General features: G+C 41.6%; 4 protein-coding genes and 1 long non-coding RNA gene across 6 annotated transcripts in view; 2 read left to right on the forward strand and 3 right to left on the reverse strand.

Annotated features, from left to right (window-relative positions):
- Positions 1-17751, forward strand: part of pla2g7 (phospholipase A2, group VII (platelet-activating factor acetylhydrolase, plasma)) — a 391387-nt gene that overhangs the window by 350236 nt on the left and 23400 nt on the right. The gene's annotated exons all lie outside the window — the stretch shown is intronic.
- LOC311007831 overlaps positions 1-17751 on the reverse strand; it is a 434756-nt gene that overhangs the window by 192581 nt on the left and 224424 nt on the right. The window lies entirely within an intron of this gene.
- clmnb (calmin b) lies at positions 377-8602 on the reverse strand. 2 transcript variants are annotated; one of them, XM_084001170.1, is made up of 9 exons: positions 8554-8602; positions 8362-8457; positions 7026-7109; positions 6823-6915; positions 6477-6703; positions 6196-6389; positions 5799-5881; positions 2508-3964; positions 377-858 (listed from the first exon to the last, which is right to left on the reverse strand). In XM_084001170.1, exons 1-9 carry the CDS (start codon positions 8572-8574, stop codon positions 732-734), a joined length of 2382 nt encoding a protein of 793 aa, XP_083857296.1. In that variant the 5' UTR covers positions 8575-8602; the 3' UTR covers positions 377-731. The 2 variants fall into 2 exon arrangements, with proteins under 2 accessions (XP_083857296.1, XP_083857295.1); XM_084001169.1 differs by having other exon boundaries at positions 377-861.
- prkrip1 (PRKR interacting protein 1) lies at positions 11346-12900 on the reverse strand. The gene has a single exon (XM_084000640.1). It carries the CDS (start codon positions 12794-12796, stop codon positions 12215-12217), a length of 582 nt encoding a protein of 193 aa, XP_083856766.1. The 5' UTR covers positions 12797-12900; the 3' UTR covers positions 11346-12214.
- glrx5 (glutaredoxin 5 homolog) lies at positions 13066-17376 on the forward strand. Its single transcript, XM_084001239.1, has 2 exons — positions 13066-13536; positions 15277-17376. The coding sequence occupies exons 1-2, from the start codon at positions 13239-13241 to the stop codon at positions 15447-15449; spliced, it is 471 nt and encodes a 156-aa protein (XP_083857365.1). The 5' UTR covers positions 13066-13238; the 3' UTR covers positions 15450-17376.

The following is a 17751-nucleotide window of genomic DNA, read 5'->3' on the forward strand; positions in this document are numbered from 1 at the left end:
TGCCTAAAAATACAGTAATTACATGCTTGTATTCCTTCTTGTGTAAAGCAACAGGAAACAGCGAACCAGTATTTCCTTTACTATTTATATCTTGTCATAGAAATGGCATGAATAAAGCCTGAATTGTTCATAAACTTAAACTCATACAGTATCTAAGGTGAAGACAATGAAACAGTATATGTTCTAGGTCACAAGTGACACAGTAAGTGAGTCTATGAAATGTCAAAGTGCTCATTAAATATTTTCAGCCTAATCTCACCACATCAATACAGCTTCTAATTAAACAGCAGGTCCTATGGATTCCTCAGCAGTCAACAGAATGCTGTATAGACAGTCTGTGGAAGTGAGACTGGTGCTGCTGTGATGCTGCGATGCCACCATGTGGGTGGCGTCTGCTATAAAAGTACATCAAGCGAGAGAGAGAGTGTTTTGGACATGCATCCAGCAAAAACGCAGAGTCACAAACCAATGTGTGTAGTTTAAAATGGAGCAGCTGAAAATCAGTGTAACAATAGAGATCAGTATTGTGTGGTTATCTGAAACCACAGTCCAAGAGACAAATGATATCTACTGGCAGCAAGAAGGAAACATAATCATTAAATGTTGCCTTGAGGGAAATTTAGTGACACAGATAAAGAGTCAACCCAGCCCTAAGTGTCCCTGTTTGGCTCATTAGTGGAAACTGGGCTAATAAGCATATCCTAATAAGAAGGGTTTACTGCAGGGGGGGCTCAGAGGTTCATTTGAGGTAGGATGAGGCAGCAGTAGAGCAGGATCCACAGGACCAAGAGCATTTCCAGCTCTAATGGGGTTATGTCACAAGAGGCTGCTATAGACTGAAGACTGAATCCTCCCTTGCTGCTGGAAAGTGGATAAAACAGACTTAGATAGAAACTAAAACCAGACACAAACTTATTGTGAAGACACAGATGTTACAATCCTCTCATTTTTTCTAGTTTTGCAAAACCAAATAATCTCTTCAGCAACAGTGTAAGAAATGTACTATTTCACAAAAGCTGCAAATGCTCAGCTTATTAGTGTACTGCCCAGTGTTATTTCCAAGGAGGCATATTTCTTCAGCTAACTACCTTCATCAAAAAAAAAAAGCTGCTCAAATCTGGAAAGCCCACACAGTGGAGAATAAGATGCAAATGCACCCATCTGTCCTGCTCTTTATGTGGTTTAGGGACAATTTAACTCCAGCACTTCCAGCCAAATGTGCGTTTAACAGCGCTACATTTGCCAACATCATCAGTTAATCCTTATTTTCAAGCCTTTTAAAGGTGAAACGTTCTGTATGCATTTCCATATCTTCTACATGGATCATTCACTGGTTACAGTGCTGACTTTTGGGATGAAGCTGTAGCCTCAGTCTTTTAACATCCTGTTATTCAGTATAATTTACATTTACACTAGAGTTTGTGTTAATTCCGTTGATGTTTGTTGTGTTTTGGTTCAGAAATTAACCAAAAACACTGAAAAGTTTCAACCAACTCTCAGGGTTTTACTGTTAGCATTAGCTTCACTAGCGTCAGGGAGTCATTCCCACATCCCTATGTTCCCAAATTTCTAACTTTTTTTCCCCCCTGAAAATTAGGCCCTGTTTTCCCACAGTCCTATGTTCCCACATTTCTAATTTTTTTTTTCACTGAAAATTAGGCCCTGTGTTCCCACAGGGGGGCAACCGCCATTCCGACATCCCACCATAGGCCTACTAATTATGGAAACACTTAATTTTCTATCAAACGTCCCATTATTCCGACAATTCCTGCCTCCTATGGTCGGAATGACAGTATTTGTGTTCTTTTTTCTAAACATCCTGCCTTTCCGACAATTCCTTTAATGGCGTATTTTTCCTCAAAAAGATTTTGCACTGGTTGGGCTTAGGCAATGATGAAAGGAGTTGGTTAAGTTTAGTAAAAAGACCAAGTAGAGAATAGACAGGCCAGATAGATAAGAGAGAGTCCAGAGAAGTAGGAGGGAGTCACCTGTTGTGTAACGCACATTTCCTTATATAAAGCCTTGTCGGAATGGTGGGATGTGAGACTGGTGGGATGTCGGAATGACAGGATGTCGGAATGACAGTATGTTCCCAAATTTCTAACTTTTTTCCCACAGAAAATTAGGCCCTATGTTCCCATAACATCACACCCATAGACATCTTTCCACACGTAGCAGAGCATGCGCCATGTGATAAATCTCAAATGTGGGAACGCAGGGCTGTGGGAACATAAGGCTGTGGGAACATAGGCATGGACCCGCTGTCAGTGGCAGTCATGACTTCTAGCTGACAAAATCCACTGTCATTGGCCATAATGAGGAGCTGCTTCTGTCAACATTAATGTCTCAAAGATCAACTGTTTTTGTATCCACCACCATTGCCACTGTAAACTGCATTATGAACCATGTTAGAGACTGAAAGCTTGACACACACGGCACCTAAGGAGAGCGGTGCTTAGAGAACGGCCAATTGTATCTGTGTACATGAATCAAATGCCATAGCCCACCTGGATACTTGAGAGGTTCCACCGCAGGCCGAAGTCCAGCTCTTATTACCGGCACAGGTGCCAACACCTCCATCAGTGTCATTTTTTGCAGTAGTCTCACCCAGATGGTCTATTGTCGTTGGCGTCTTGGCAGTCAGTGTACTTTTCTTAATCTTTATTCCCCTGTCTGTCTCCTCAACTGCCACAAAATCCGTTGTATTTGTCACTTCACCTGTGTTTTCCTCCATGTCTTCATCTTTGCGATTGTTTCTTAAATCTTCCACTGTGGGTGCACTGTGTTTCCTGTCATTTCCATCTTCTGTGGGACATCTAGCTGCACCACAGCCACCGATTGTATCAGTTAATATGTTTTTATTAGTTCCTACCTCAAAACCTTCTTCTGTCTTTACATTACCCTCTTCGTCTTTTTCCTTCTCTATCTTTCTCTCCTGACCTTCCTCAGACACTGTCAGATGTTCTTCTACCTCTTTGTCTATTGCTCTCTTCTCACTCACTTGTACACATTGTACAAAAAGCTCTTTGTCAGTGTCTCCCTCAACCTCTTTCTGCCAACTATCCATTTCAGAAATCTTTGCTTTCCCTGCTTCGTCTAGCTGAGCCTTTGTTTTATCATATCCGTGTGTCACCAATCTAACATTTTCTGTCTCCTCTGTCTTCCTCTTTTCCTCACCATAATCATTTATCTGTCCTCTAACTCTGTCCTCCCTCTCTTTTCTGGTGCTATCATCCTCTGGCTCTATGTCAAACACAGGTCTATTGTGTGTCATATCTCTGAAGCTACTTTCATTTTTGTCCAAACCAAAATCCCCTTGAACCACTGAATGAAACTCAACTTCAGATTCTAGATCAAAATCTGCATTGTGTACACCAGACCCTGTCTTTGCAGAACCATGAGGTTTACATTCACCACTGACATTTAATATGTCACATGTTCCACAATGCTTTGACTCCTCATTTATTTCTTCAGTGGTTTCCTCTTTGACACTTGGTACTTGTCTTCTCAGCTGATTATATGGTTGAGAAACCTCTTTGTTCAGATCCAGGATGTAGCTGTATGCGTCCTCCTCATCTGAGTCCAGTGGTGACAAGCTGTAGATTCCCTCCTCTGAGCTCAAAGAAAAGTGACTCTCATCCACTCTTGCTTTGCTGTAGGTCTGATCTGAGCCCTTCTCCATCCATGATCGGATCTCCTGACTGTTATGACAGGATGAAAAGGTGTCACTGTCGCTGGAGGAGATGCCAGATGTAAGTGTTCCATTTGTGTAAAGCGAAGTAGCACAGAGGCTCCCCGAGGATCTTCCGGACCATTGTTTCCAAAGTAGCTGCTCGCTGCTCTTCTCTAAGCTTCTGAACAAAGCTTGAGCTTCTGTGTTGTCAGCATGGATCTCTCCAAGGGACACTGACTCAAGAGATCCAAAATTTGGGATCTCTGGAACTTCAATATCTGTTGTAAGGTCCTGCAATAGGGTACAGTTAGAGGTTGTTACATTATACCAATGAAAAACTTTTTTTTCTTTTTTTTTGGGGGGGGGGGGGGTTGTGATGCTTGTGAATGTATGTCTTTAATGTTAATTAGTTTGACATTTTGGAAAATTTGCTCATTCACTTTCTCTCTGAGAGTTTGGTAAGGACCCTGAAACCACGCTCGTGTTTTCATGAACATGAAGTGCTTTTTTCTGTGACATGCTCTGGAACTTGAGTTTGAAGAAAAAAAAACAAAAAAACAATTATATCGGAAGCCTTGAATCGAGTAGGATCATTTAAAAAAAACATTAAAAATGGCACACTTTGTGAGTTGTTGAGGTCTGTGTTGAATTGTGTGCTGTGGTAAATGAGTTAAGAGGTAGGAGAGTTGGTCAACCTTCCTGAAGCCCTTACTTTGACCAGCAGAGGTCCTCACTGAGCAACCGAAAGCTTCTCTGATACAACTGAGTTGAACACCACATGCACTGTGTTACCTTAGCTTAATAACAGAAGTGAACAGATCACTTAACTCAAAGGCCAAATGTTTTCTTTTTTTTAATTTACTCTTGATTGCATATATCATAAAATGGGACATAAAATGACATAAATAATAGGGGTAGGCCTACACCCTGGACAGGTCGCCAGTCTATCGCAAGGCCGACATATATATAGACAGACAACCATTCACACTCTCATTCACACCTATGGGCAATTTAGAGTCACCAATTAACCCAACCTGCATGACTTTTGGTCTGTGGGAGGAAGCTGGAGTACCTGGAGAGAACCCACGCATGCTCGGGAAGAACATGCGAACTCCAGAATGGCCCCAGCGGGCCGGCGGGTTCGAACTCAGAACCCTCTTGCTGTGAGGCAACAGTGCTAACCACTGCACCACCATGCCACCTGTTAAGGTAAGACTTCTTAAACGATCTATGTATTTGCATTTTGTCCAGAGTACACACTTGCATCTTAAAGCAGAAGTGAGTGATATATTTGTGTTAATATAAGTCTTAAATAGTTATATCTTCCGACAGCAATCACTTACATAGAGTGTTTGGTCTGAATCACGGGTCTGTCAGTCACTCTGCTCTGCTCTGAGTCGAGGAGAAAACATTTATCGTATCCTACAGTTTTTATCCAATGAGGAGAGAGAACGGCATGCAGGGCTGTGTGTGCAGCCAAGGGACGCCGTGAATGTGGTGACGTACTGTAGGGACGACGACTGTTATGGTGCGTTCAAGGAAACTCGTTTTTTTCCGACCTGTGACGTCGTACCAGTTCGATCTGGTACATAGACTGTACAAAAAGACGTACTGGTACGATTTCACGGGTCGGAAGTTAAGAGTGGCCGTTATAGTGACTTTCACCGGTAAAACAGGTCGGAAAAACACGAGTGGGTTGCCTGGAACGCTACAAAGTCGTAAGTTGTGACTTGAAGCTGTAATTTATGATTTCAAAAGCCTGCCTGGAACGCAGCATTAGCGAAAACGACCGGATCACTCACTTCTGCTTTAAGTTAAGCTACACAACAGGGGATACAAGGAAATATTCCCAAATCTCTGATAACAGGGCATTCCCATTAGTGTCCCTTTATCTTTATAGTTAATGTACTGCTCTTAGATGTTTGGCTATGTAAATAAGACAGCTGTAGAGGTGGTTTTAAGTGGACTTAAAAGCACCAATCTGTTTACCTATATGTGAGTTTTTTAAGCTAAGCCAATCAGCTGCTGGATATTGCTTCATATTTAACAGACGCAGTGTGTCAATCTTCTCATCAAAGAAAGCAATTTAGATTAGAAAGCAATCAAGCCATTTAGACACACTAACCTCACATATGCCTGAACAGTGCCTCAGGAACATGGAGACGTAGGTAATGATGGACTGCTCATCTGGTGATCTGCATGCCACATCTGTGTGAGGAAGGATAAACAACTTTCACAAACCGGCAGGGTAGATTTGCTGTTGTTGAAGGACCAGTTGATCTTTTGTATCCAATAAAGAAAATCCAATAAGACTGTGTGACTCATTTGTAGTGAGGTCAACTCTGTCTGCATTGGGACCAGTGTTTCTGATTAGATAAGGTCCTTTTATAGTGTCATCATTCAGTTTCTAGCACCTGTTAGCGTAGGTACATTCCTAGTAGCTACCGTCTAGATAAAAGTCATTGAAATATTTGTCTTTGTGGGATGAACATAGATAATTGTTAGTCCTTCCAAGCTTTCACCTTCAGGTTCCAGTAGAGGTATTATGTCCAGACTGTGATGGGCTATCGTGAAGGCCTTCTGGATGTTTTCTCTGGGCTCTTTGGACAAGTTCTCTCTCAGGTCCACCAAGTCTGGGTTCACATGCTTAATCAAAGCTAGGAAAGGCAGCCCACTTCTCCAGCTCTTCCCAAAGTCATACACCTCCACCCCAAACCTGTAAATTTAAAAGTACACGATAGACAGCTGGGTGATTCGTAGACCAAAATTATGTTGTAAGCGATTGGATCTTTTTTAGACTTACTTTGATGTGCATCTTTGGACCCACAGCAGGAGGGTCTTGATTGTTTTTCCTTGGTACTTCGGCTTCCTGGCAGACTTTCTGCCTTTGCTTGGCAGGGTTTTGCAAGAGTAGTTGCCAATGTCACTTGACTGGGGTAAGAGGTCGCTGGAGGGGGGGTAACTGCTCATTGATGAAGAAGAGAGGCTATAGGACAAATGCCTCTGGGGGCATCTTGTCACCTCCTTTACCTGTGACAGAGCAAATGAGCTGAGTGTATGTAAGGTCAAAAACAAAGACAAGTACATGGTGAAGTGAGATTATTCATTAAGACATTGGAGTGACGGGTGGTTAGAGAGGAGGCACCAACCTGGAAGTGCAGGATGATGTTCCAGACAAGGTTAAGAATGACAGAAGGAACACCATCAGCAATACCAGAGGCATCAATGCCAAGCAGCTTCACCTGAGAGACAACAGGGAAAGGACAAAAGTTGAAATCTAGTTTTTTTGATTGTAAGTCTTTGAAACACATATAAAAACGATATCACAGTATCAGCAAGGAAACACACTCACATGTCTATCATCTAGGAAAGCCAGGGCCTTGGAGATGTTGTTCAGTCTGAAAATGCGGTGAGAAGATGACCTAAACCTGTAAAGCTAATAGAAGAATTGACAGAAGCTTGTTACTGCTCATTGCGTGGAAAATAAAGCTCCAACCAGCAGCCTGTTATTCTAGCATAAAGACAGAGAACATGGGGAACAGCTTGCTGGGTCTATCCAATGCTAATTGAGAAAGTTAGACTGTGTTTATTTTTCTTTCTTACCTAGTTTCTCGGCCAGTTAAATGATGGAGACTCTGCAGTTTGCTTACTAACCTCACAGCAACATCAAGAGTAGCCTCCAGGCTAAGCAGAACTAAGCTAAACTAAATTATGCTGGAATAGTCGTTGTTCTTGTTTACTTAGCAACAGTTATCTTTTTTGAAACTCTTTATATTAAATTAGCTTTATATCCACAAGACTCGCAAATACAGTGCAAAGCTAATAAACTAAACTGAGATGTGTAGGAAAGGGAAAATAAAAAAATAAAAAAATAAAAAAAACTAACCCTAATGCCATATTATCTTCAGTGGAATGCAAAAGTTTGGGCACCCGTGGTCAAAATTTCTGCTAATGTGAAAAGTTAAGCAGGTGGAAGATGAAATGATCTCCAAAAGGCATTAAAGTAGCACTATCACAAATAATAGCAATGAAAAAAAACTGAAATATGCAATTTAGGTCCAAGGGAGCCATATCTGTACACAAAATATAGCCAACGGTGTAATGCCTGTGGAGCAAATGCAGAATTCCTTTTTATTATCAGACAAGCCGGCCGGCGCTTAGCTCCACCTCCTGAACAGCACGCTATGAAAAGAGGACGAGGATGTTTATATCTGATACGCTCTCTTTTATATACAGTCTATGGATACGCTGCACCACCAGGCCCATCTAGTGGCCAAACAAAGTATTAGAATTTGCGATAGTGCTACTTTAAAGTCACAGATGACAATTCCTTTTATATTTTAAACTATATATCTTTTACATTTTGACAAAAGGAAAGGGGCCATAGTTAGTACCTATAGCACCCCCCCCCCCCCCCCCCCCCCAGCTATAGTGCTATAAATCCTTTTGCAGGGCGCTGCTTTGTTTCCCTTTTTTCACTCTAAAATTGTAGAAGACAAAAACAATACACTGATATTGCTTAAAATATTGCAAAAGAGGGTTTCATGTTTGTCTTTTGGAGATCATTTAATCCTCCACTTGCTTAACTCTTCACATTAACAGAAACTTTTGCATGCCACAGTTTTTTGTTTGTTTGTTTGTTTGTTCTGTTTTTTTTTTCTGACTGTAGCCTATAGCTGGATTCTTACTAGCTTGCATCCAGACAGCTCCTCCAGCAGAGCCATGAGTATTCTGCCATCCTGAATGTCTGTGAACAGGTCATGCACTTCCACTGGAGGATTGCACTGAAAATAAGAAAACATACACTTTACTGGTGATCATACAGGAAAGAAAACAATGTAGCCTATGTTGGTGTAATACTGTATTGATGTGTGCCTTACTCTCTGCAGGTATGCATTCATCCACCTGGTGAATGTTCTCTTCTGCACTGCTTTCCTCTCATCTGGGGAAGAGATAACAGTGACTTGGCACGGCAAATACTGGAGTTTTCCAAGCTAACAGTGTTGCAACAGTGCTTTCACAAGCCTGATTAAATGTAGTCAACAGGAGGGTTTGTGGTTAAAATATAGCAAACACCAAGAGTCTGACAGAATATTGGAAACAGGCAGAATGGGTGAGGGTATTTGAGATAAGAAAACTTGACTTATAGTGTTTCTTTCATGAAGTATTTTTATACTAGTGTGCATTTCAGAGACAAGTAGCCTAAAAACATTGTGTATGATTGGGCAATCAGACGCCACAAAGCCAATAACACTTCCCTGGAAAATCACTATAAGGAATAGGAGGAAGAATCAATGTCATTTCCCCTTTACAAAAGCACAATAAAATTTTCCTTGTCTAAAGTGATTTGAGTTGTGTTATTATGATATTAAGCACTAACATAAGACAGTATTATGATCACTGTACCTTGAGGCGGCTGCTCATGTTGATCACTGATGTCTCCATTTGATTTCTCTTGTGATTCCCAGTTGGCACTGTCGTGCATTCTCATTTATGTCAGGCAGTTGTGACAATTAGCGCCGTCCTGAGGTTTCCTTACAGACAAGGATGAAGGAAATGCAAAGTGAGGCAGTGTGTCCTGCCTGAACACGCTGTAACCTTTCTCTGACGTGTTGATCAACTCCAGCTCCACTCCCCCCTGGAGACAGCTCAGCCTCAGGCTCTATAAAACAGTGTCCGTGGAAGCAGCTGTACAGTCTGTTGGGTTCTTTGAGTATAAGAATGGGTTTCAGGTTGTATGGTTTTCCTGCAGTGGCCTGTGATATTTTTTTACTGGCAGCTGCGAGGCTTCACTGACATAAATACCTGAATTTCTTCCAAGCATGTTGAAGACAGACTGATGGAATGAGCAGACACAGCCAAGGTAAAGTGACTCTAGAGGAGTTGCTTGTGAATCAAAGATTTTTAAATCCATTTGTTTGAATGAATTCTAATTCTCCTTTGATCCTCTCTGTCTCATTACAGTAGCTACAGCAGCTTATCAGTCTCTAATGCAGAACAGTCAAAAGTTGGCCTTTGACTTGGCAAAGCACATTATAATTCTGTAAAAGTACCGTAAGTGATGACAATTTTTGGCTTATTGCATGAAAGGTGTCCTTATAAAGTGCTCCAAGGTAATTAGGTGAATTTACTCAAGAACTTAATTAAACTTGCACTTTACTTTGGCATTTACATTTTGTCTTACCTTTGTACTTCTTTACAATATTGTATTTATTTGACAGCCGAGCTAAATGTCATTGTTGTATAAAAACATGATGTGACCTGTTAAAATGTCAGGCTTCATCATAGATTAAACTGTCAAAAAGAACAGTACACATAAACACTGCCTCCAAGGTTGCCATTTACTCATTTAAGAACAATACTTATACAGTATAACTTTGATAGGGAGCATTTTGCTCCATCGTGAGTATCTTTATGTTCCTAACAGGAGTTTTGCTTGCAACATTTTCAGAAAACCTTCACCACAATTTAGTCGACATGAAAATATATTTTATTTCTGAATACTTTTTTTTTTTTTTAAATGTAGGCCTATTATATTCAAAAGCAATGTGGATACAATCACCTCTTTATACTGTGATATTTTAACCATTGTTGATTTTGTTAAGAGGAATATTGAAATTCCATCCATTTTCTATACTGCTTATTCCTGCAGGGTTGCATAGGAGCTGGAGCTAATCATAGCTGACAAGAGCAGGGTACACCCTTGATAGGTCACCTGTCAATCACAGAGCCAATGCTCACATTCACACTGTAAAGACAGGGCCTGAGACTAGCCTCGCGTCACCAGGCTTTTCAGACAAGCGAAGAGCCTGGTGTCCGTTACCTCGAATTTCGTCTGCATTCTGGTTCCTGTCCGTAGCGGATACCGAAATCACCAAATTCACCAAAATAAAAGTGTTCACCAACATAAACATTAACTTGTAATACAATAAAAGCAAAATGTTAACTTAATGGCTCAGGACTTTCTTGTAAATTATATTCCTTAAATTAAAGAGTTTTAACGCATTTTATTAGCTTGGTGCTTTTATTTTGACGGAAAGGCCGGTCTCTCTCGCCCTGGATCCGTTTCCTACCAAAACAGCGAGTCAACGGCCCCAGACTACCTGAGACTCAAACCCAGAACCTTCTTGCTGTGAGGTGGTTGTGCTAATCACTACATCACTATGCTGCCCACATATTCTTTTCATACATTTCTGAACCATGTATGCCTTTCAATGGTCTGATATTCAAAAATAATAAAACAGAGTTCTTAATTATTTAAGAATATCTATGAACCTAACCCCTGTATGTGATCCACTGAAATGTGTGAATTGTTTTTTTTACACACTTTTTATCCCCATTTTATCATAATTAAAAGCAATGTTAATGTGAGAAATTTTCCAAAATAGACCAAAATAACATTTCTGAAATCTGCAGTATTACTCCACACTTCATTTCACACATTCAAGGCAGCGCTTAAATAATATCACCATGTTTTGACTTAATGTACTGCCCCAGAAAAGGAGTATGGCCAAAAGATAATACAGGTATTTTTAGCTGTTCTGTTTCATGAGTTAGAGAAGACATTTTTACCTACAACTCAGAAAGATAAATGACTTGAGAGGGACTGATACATGTAATTCAACCCAGATTGTTTTAATCAATCAGTGAGCGTTGTGTAAAAACAGAGAGAATGCAGTTTCAACAAAGGTGTAAAACTGATCAGATACAAACTTTAAGTTAAAAAGGAAGTTGTAAATATATCAAAGCAGTACTAATAGGGAGGGATAACAAAGTCAGAGGTATTACTGTGACAACTGAAAGTGTCTGACAGGAAGAGCTTCACCTGCTCAGACAATATCTGGCTGCCATGTTTTATCTACCTGCTTTAAGAAAGGTGATGGTTACAGAACAAAACCATGACCACCGTGGAAAGCAGGAGGTGTACAAGGAACATCGCACGTGAAGCTCCTGAGCCTCCAGAAGCCACGCCTTTTCATTCTTTGAGTTGATTTCTGCAACCTTGTTGTACCCACAGGCAACAGTCCCTGCAAGGGGTTAACATCACAAGGCTGCAAAGACTGACGACAAGACACACAGTTATGACACATCGTATACTCACTTGCATTTGGCTTGTTTCTGTCACAATCAACCCATCATGCCAAATCCATCATGGTACAGATTACATAACACCTAGATATTATGAATATTGTCATTTTTATTAAAACAAAAGTGATATTTCACACAACAAAAACAATCCAGCAATTCTATTTGACAAATTTAAGACATCCTTAAACGTGACTAACAGCTGGAACATGAGATCTTCAACCAGTGACTGTTTATTTGAAAACATAATTAACAACTGGAAGTGTCTTATTTCACACTGGGATACCAGAGCTTCTTTAAACCATCAGTGGGGTCTCCTGACAATTAAACTAGACAGTGCCTTCAGCACAAAGGTAGAACAGAGTCCAGGTTCAGGTTTTTGTCTTTGCAGTGGGACACTTTGTCTCCTTTTGTACAAAGCCCTTTAGGAATGGAGCTTCATCATGTCTCTCTCAGTCATTTCCTCCCCATGATGAAGCTTGGTGCCTCTGCGTCGTCCTCGGCCTCTCTGTAATTCTCCTCCTCTTCTTCTTCCTTTTCCTCTTTGCTGGAGTCAGAGCTCTCGTCGCTCTCGCCTTCTTTCTTGTTTTTACTTTCCAGTTTTGCCTTCTTTGCCATCTGCTTTTTCTGCTTCAGCTTATCGCGCTTCTTCCTCCGTTTGGCCGTCCTGTCCTCGGCCGCCTGCTTGTTTTCTTCCACCTTATCCAGATACTGCACGTCCTTATCTATTTTCTCAGATATCTTGTCCAGAAAGTCCTGCCTCTGGTACTCTCTGCGGCGGAGGTGTCGGTAAACGTGGAACTCTCCGCTGCCTGCTCCGGCGCTGGACCCCATCACGTCGCGGACGAACTCCGGCGGGGCCCGCGGGTTCCATTCTTTGGGTCGGTCTGGGATGGGAGCCGGCTTGTCGGGGTTTCGCATCAGTCGCTCCAACTTCAGTCGCTGTTCCTCCGCCGGGGTTTTGGCGATTATCAGCGGCTGAGCCTCTTTTCCTCCAGGTTTCCCTGGTTTGTTGTTCTTTTGCGTGTGCGCCGCCATCTTTCGAAACGCCGTCGTCTCCTTCCTGCTTGTTTACGTCGCCACGGAAGTGCTTTACGGCTGATGTAACCCGGAAGTAATTATGTCACTTTTTAAAGCTGTTTGCTTTTTAAAATAAAAAAATAAATAATAAAGTTATTCAGTATGTTACACTGGCTGTTGTGATATTGTTTTATCTTGTTTTTTTTTTCTTTTATATCGTCTTTTCGACTATCATTCCTTGTGTAACTGATGTAAGTGACGTGTTCCTCTACCAACGGCAAATCAGATTAGAACGTGTTTGGGAGCAGCCGTCCAATCAGCGTTCAGGTCCCGCCCCCTCGTGCGTATGTACGTAAAGTGTGTTGACTGACTAATTTCACTCCGGCTTGTAGACGAACAAGTTAGTCAGTTTTGACGACATTTTCTCCTTCTCGCGGACAAATACAACAAAGCTAACACCATGAACCGCCTCCTCAGGTCCACGGCTCGGTGTCTGAGGCCCGGGGCAGCCGTCTTTCTGCCCAGACAAGCCGACGGACGCGTGTTGTCTGCCCCGGCCCGGTTCCTGTGCGCAGCGGCGGATCTCCAGAAAGACCTTGGTGAGATGGTGAAGAAGGACAAAGTGGTGGTGTTCATGAAGGGGACGCCGGCGCAGCCCATGTGCGGCTTCAGCAACGCCGTGGTCCAGATCCTCCGGATGCACGGAGTGGACGACTACGCTGCGTACAACGTGTTGGACGACCAGGACCTCAGACAAGGTCAGTAAACTGTAGTGAACCCTCCACAGCACGCTGGCAACAAGTTGTCACCTCAGTCTAACTTTTTACCTTCACTTCTTCATAGTAGAAAAGAGGAGACATTTTTTGTACTTGTTTAACCCAGTGTTAGTGTCCTAATTAGCCTGTTTTCTGTCTTTAATCACACTACCCAGCCTAATTACTCCCACTTAAAGCAGCCTGACCTATCTGGTTCTGTCAGCTGCTCTTGTCAGAGATTTCTCAGTGTCAGGTTTTTATCACAGGCCTGCAGCAGGACCACAGGGTGTGGTGCTTCAACCGGCCACACACCTACTTTTCTTGTCTGGTCCTGTCGAACTTCCAGTTCCATCTGGTCAGTCAGGACTGCAAACCTGGACTCTTTTAGCATTGTCACAGCAGACAGGATGAGGAAGAAGGAAATGATGTCTTCAGGTTACATCAGCACACAGACCTTTAATGAGATCCTGACAATTGAGGTTAATGTTGCAACGGCAGTGTAATGCCAAGTGTTGACAAACAGAGAGGTGAGAGGGACAGACTGTCTCACAGTGAATAGTGTATTGACCTTAGGGTTACAAAAGGCCAGAGGAGCTCTTTAACTTCCTGTCAAAGAACAGTGTATATAGAGTAAAGTGTCCTGTGATGCCTGGACCTCTTGGTATTTGTAAAAATGATAAGAAATCAGATTAGTTTGAGCCTCATTGTGTTCTGTTTATTTCCCAGTCACTGGGTCCAAGGTTCAGACAGGATGTTATTAGTCAGATAGAAGCCAAGAATTTCCCTAGAAAATACCAACTTTTTTAAGCTAAGTGTATGACAGTGCTATAAAACAGTGGAGAGCATATACAGATGTCGTACTAAAGGGGAACTCCTGTGATTTAAAGTACTGAAAATTTGGTGTGCTCACAGCCTTACAAGGCAAAGTACTAGTAACTCATGTAAACTGGTCTTCTGTGGAGGAATATAAACACAATTCTATTATTCACCTTTGATTTTAAAATTTAGTTTTTATACAGTTTTCCACACTCCGACTGCACAAGTTCTGAAAAGGCAGTGCACACAGTGCAGGCTTTTAAATGTGGATGCTGTCTGGTATCAATCAAAAGAGAGACATTTCACACAGGATACTAAATAGGTAGTACTTTTACATGCATTTTATTATAGTGGCAATTTGGTATCATTGAGTTAGAGTTTGTGTCGTGATGGCTTACAGTGTCCAAGCTGATTGTTTGGTTCATAACGTATGCTTATTTTACTGAGGAATGAAACCTGTAGGCTTCACCAGCTGCTACTGAGAACTCCTCCAGTTATTATATCGGCCTTACATTTGATATAGTTTTGTTTTTCATTAAGTGATGCAAATACAAGACAGGTGAGATACAACAAAGACAAAAAAACACCTGTTTTAGGGATTAGACAGGACAACCACAAAAACAAAACAAAAAAAACAGCCACAAAAATGAATAAATATGAATTGATTTTTATGGGAAATGGTCTGTACATGTGCATGTGACTGTCTGTGCGTGTCTGTGAGCAGGTATGTTTGTGTATCTGTGTGTGTGAGAGCACGGATATGCACGTGTTGGAGATAGTAGGGGTGAAAGGGTAGAAGCAAAGAGAGAAGAAAAATAAAATAAAAAACAAATAAAGGTCAAGGAAAAGGGATATTAGACTTTTGAGAAGATCTGATATAGTTGAATAAGTTCAGTGTCTGAAACTACTACTACCTGTCTTCCACAGGTGTGAAGGACTTCTCCAGCTGGCCCACAATCCCTCAGGTGTACTTCAATGGCGAGTTTGTGGGAGGCTGCGACATCCTGCTCCAGATGCACCAGAACGGAGACCTGGTGGATGAGTTGAAGAAGCTGGGGATCTCCTCTCCGATGCTGAACGCTGAGAAAGAATCCAAGTAGAGGACACGTGTGAACTTCAGACAGCTGACAAGACGGAGGACACATTCATCAGGTCGAATCCCCTGCTCAGATGGTGGCATATGAATCAAGTCTCTACGGGAAAAATTAACTGCATACCCATAAATGGTGTGTGATACAGAGCTGCTGCACTGTTCATGCTAAATTTGCATAGATTACATGCCTGACAGGGGAGGACTTTAATCTTGCAAGAAAAAAAGAGTGGACAATGTCTTTGCAGGGATCCAAAATACGTCTTTCTTAAAATAAACCTGTGCTATATTTCTCACTCTTTCTACAGTAACAACACCAATGTTTATTCGGCCACTTGGGGGCAGTAGACACAACTTGCAAACAAGACCTAATGTTACCTTTCAAGATGATAAAAAAGAAACTTGTTAGCAACGTCAGCATTCATTTCAAGTTCTGGCCACCTGATGAATGAAAAGTCCAACATTCAGTCTTTTTCTAGCTCTGTCGTGGTCTCCACTAGATCCAGAAGAAAACATCTGGTCTATTAGCTGCTAAATGCTTTGCTATGTTCACCAGCTAGTTGTTAACTTGATTGGTCTGGTGGTGTTTGGTGCAGTGCAAGTTTGGGACTGCTGCATGAGGGGCAAGAAATGTTGATATGAAATGAGAGCGAAACCAAAACAGTGAAGTCAGAGGCCAGAAAACCAAAACGATGAGTTTAAAGACAATAAGATCCATACAACTGAGGGAATCTGCATTCTCTGTGGCTTCAATAACATTAGTGAGCAACCCCCTTTGAACCGTGAACTATGAATATTGTTTATAGCAGCTGTAATATTTCATAATCACAGTTTTTGCCCTTTTAGTTTCTATCACATCTCCACTTTCAATATTCAAAATTTTAGCCTACAAGATATAAAGCCAAATATGGAAAAACCATATCAGGAGAGTCGTTGGATTTAGAGGCTTTGTAGGGTAAATAAATCAACAGGTGTCCAGCTGTAACCCCACTGTGATATACGGTAGAAACCATTTCACATCCAGGTTTAACCTCGACTGCCTAAGGGAGAGTGTCAGGCTCCCGAGCCATGCTTTTATTGGTTTACACAAGAATGCTGGTGACCTGCCCGTTACGATCCCTGCTACCTCTATTGTCCACCCATTTACCCAAGCTGCAGTCAGTTCAAGACCAAATGCCCGACTCACTACCCTCAGGGTGCAACTAAACTCAATCAAGATCTTCGTAACACCAGAAACCTTCCAAATGCACTGTCTGTACGTAGAGTAATCTGGGAGGAAGAACAAAGATGGGACAATACTGTTTTTGATGCTTGATCAAGCCGATGTAGGTTCTTAATAATATACAGATGTTTTTATGTAAATGTTGTCCACTTACACCGCATATGAATCAGCATTTGTAGTCAAGGTTACTACGGACACGGACCATGCCTCACCGACCTTGTCACACACACACGCACTGTTAGAATACCAACCACCCAACGTTGTCCCCTGTTTGTTCTTCCTGCTTGGAACCTCATACACAATGTGTCCCCTGTGTTTTAATGTCTTTTACTGCTGAAACGCAACAAAACATATGATACCTTCTCTTTTTCCTGAGGATGACTGATTGACAGCACATCTGGACTAACAGGAGCAGCGCTATTTAAAGTTTGTCAGATATGTTCTTGTGTGGTATCCGTCACTGAAGGGAAAGATTTTTTTTTTCTTTTTGTGGAGGGATGGGGGAGTGTTTTTTGTTTTGAGTTTTGTCACTGAGCCTAAGACCGCCTGATCATTTACCAACCCCCCCACAGTAGATATTCCTCCTGCTGCACACAGTTGTATTATCAAAACTATGGTCATGTAGTACACTGTAAGATATTGTACATTAAATGCATATTATTAAATGTATTTTAGCTGCATGTAAACCCTGTACCAATTAAATATTTTGTGACACAAATAACAAAGCCGTCTGGATTTCTTATTTCATCATCATCTCTAATATGTGTGATGATGGGAAGGCTGTGAAATAACCACATACATTTCCTGTCGGGTCACAACAGAAAAAAATGCAGTTATTTTAAGCTGATCTATTGGCACCGTCACAGCTGTTGGGTTAAATGTGCTCACAGTGAATGAGGCCAAGCACCTCAGGCAAACAGGCATTTAGTTTTCTTCTACCATGTGTAATCATCCAGATAAGCATGTTTAGCAGCATGTCTTCAGGGTGCGGATGACACGTGGATTATATTTACAACAATACATATCAGACGTCATGTCTGAACATCAATCCAAAACAAAAAACAATCATGTTATATATGACGAGCTAATT

The sequence above is a fragment of the Trachurus trachurus genome (assembly GCF_905171665.1).
Source record: "Trachurus trachurus genome assembly, chromosome: 24".
NCBI lineage: Eukaryota > Metazoa > Chordata > Actinopteri > Carangiformes > Carangidae > Trachurus > Trachurus trachurus.

Bases quoted from the DNA above. Each gene is read 5' to 3' on its own strand.
- clmnb (XM_084001169.1), bottom strand. From the start codon at position 8,574: ATGAATGCATACCTGCAGAGA. The intron at 7,110-8,361 runs GTAAGAATCCAG...TTCTTCTATTAG, and splicing joins AGCTGTCTGGATGCAAGCTA to CTTTACAGGTTTAGGTCATC. The intron at 6,390-6,476 runs GTAAGTCTAAAA...TTAAATTTACAG, and splicing joins GTCCAAAGATGCACATCAAA to GTTTGGGGTGGAGGTGTATG.
- prkrip1 (XM_084000640.1), bottom strand. From the start codon at position 12,796: ATGGCGGCGCACACGCAAAAGAACAACAAACCAGGGAAACCTGGAGGA.
- glrx5 (XM_084001239.1), top strand. From the start codon at position 13,239: ATGAACCGCCTCCTCAGGTCCACGGCTCGGTGTCTGAGGCCCGGGGCA. The intron at 13,537-15,276 runs GTCAGTAAACTG...TGTCTTCCACAG, and splicing joins CGACCAGGACCTCAGACAAG to GTGTGAAGGACTTCTCCAGC.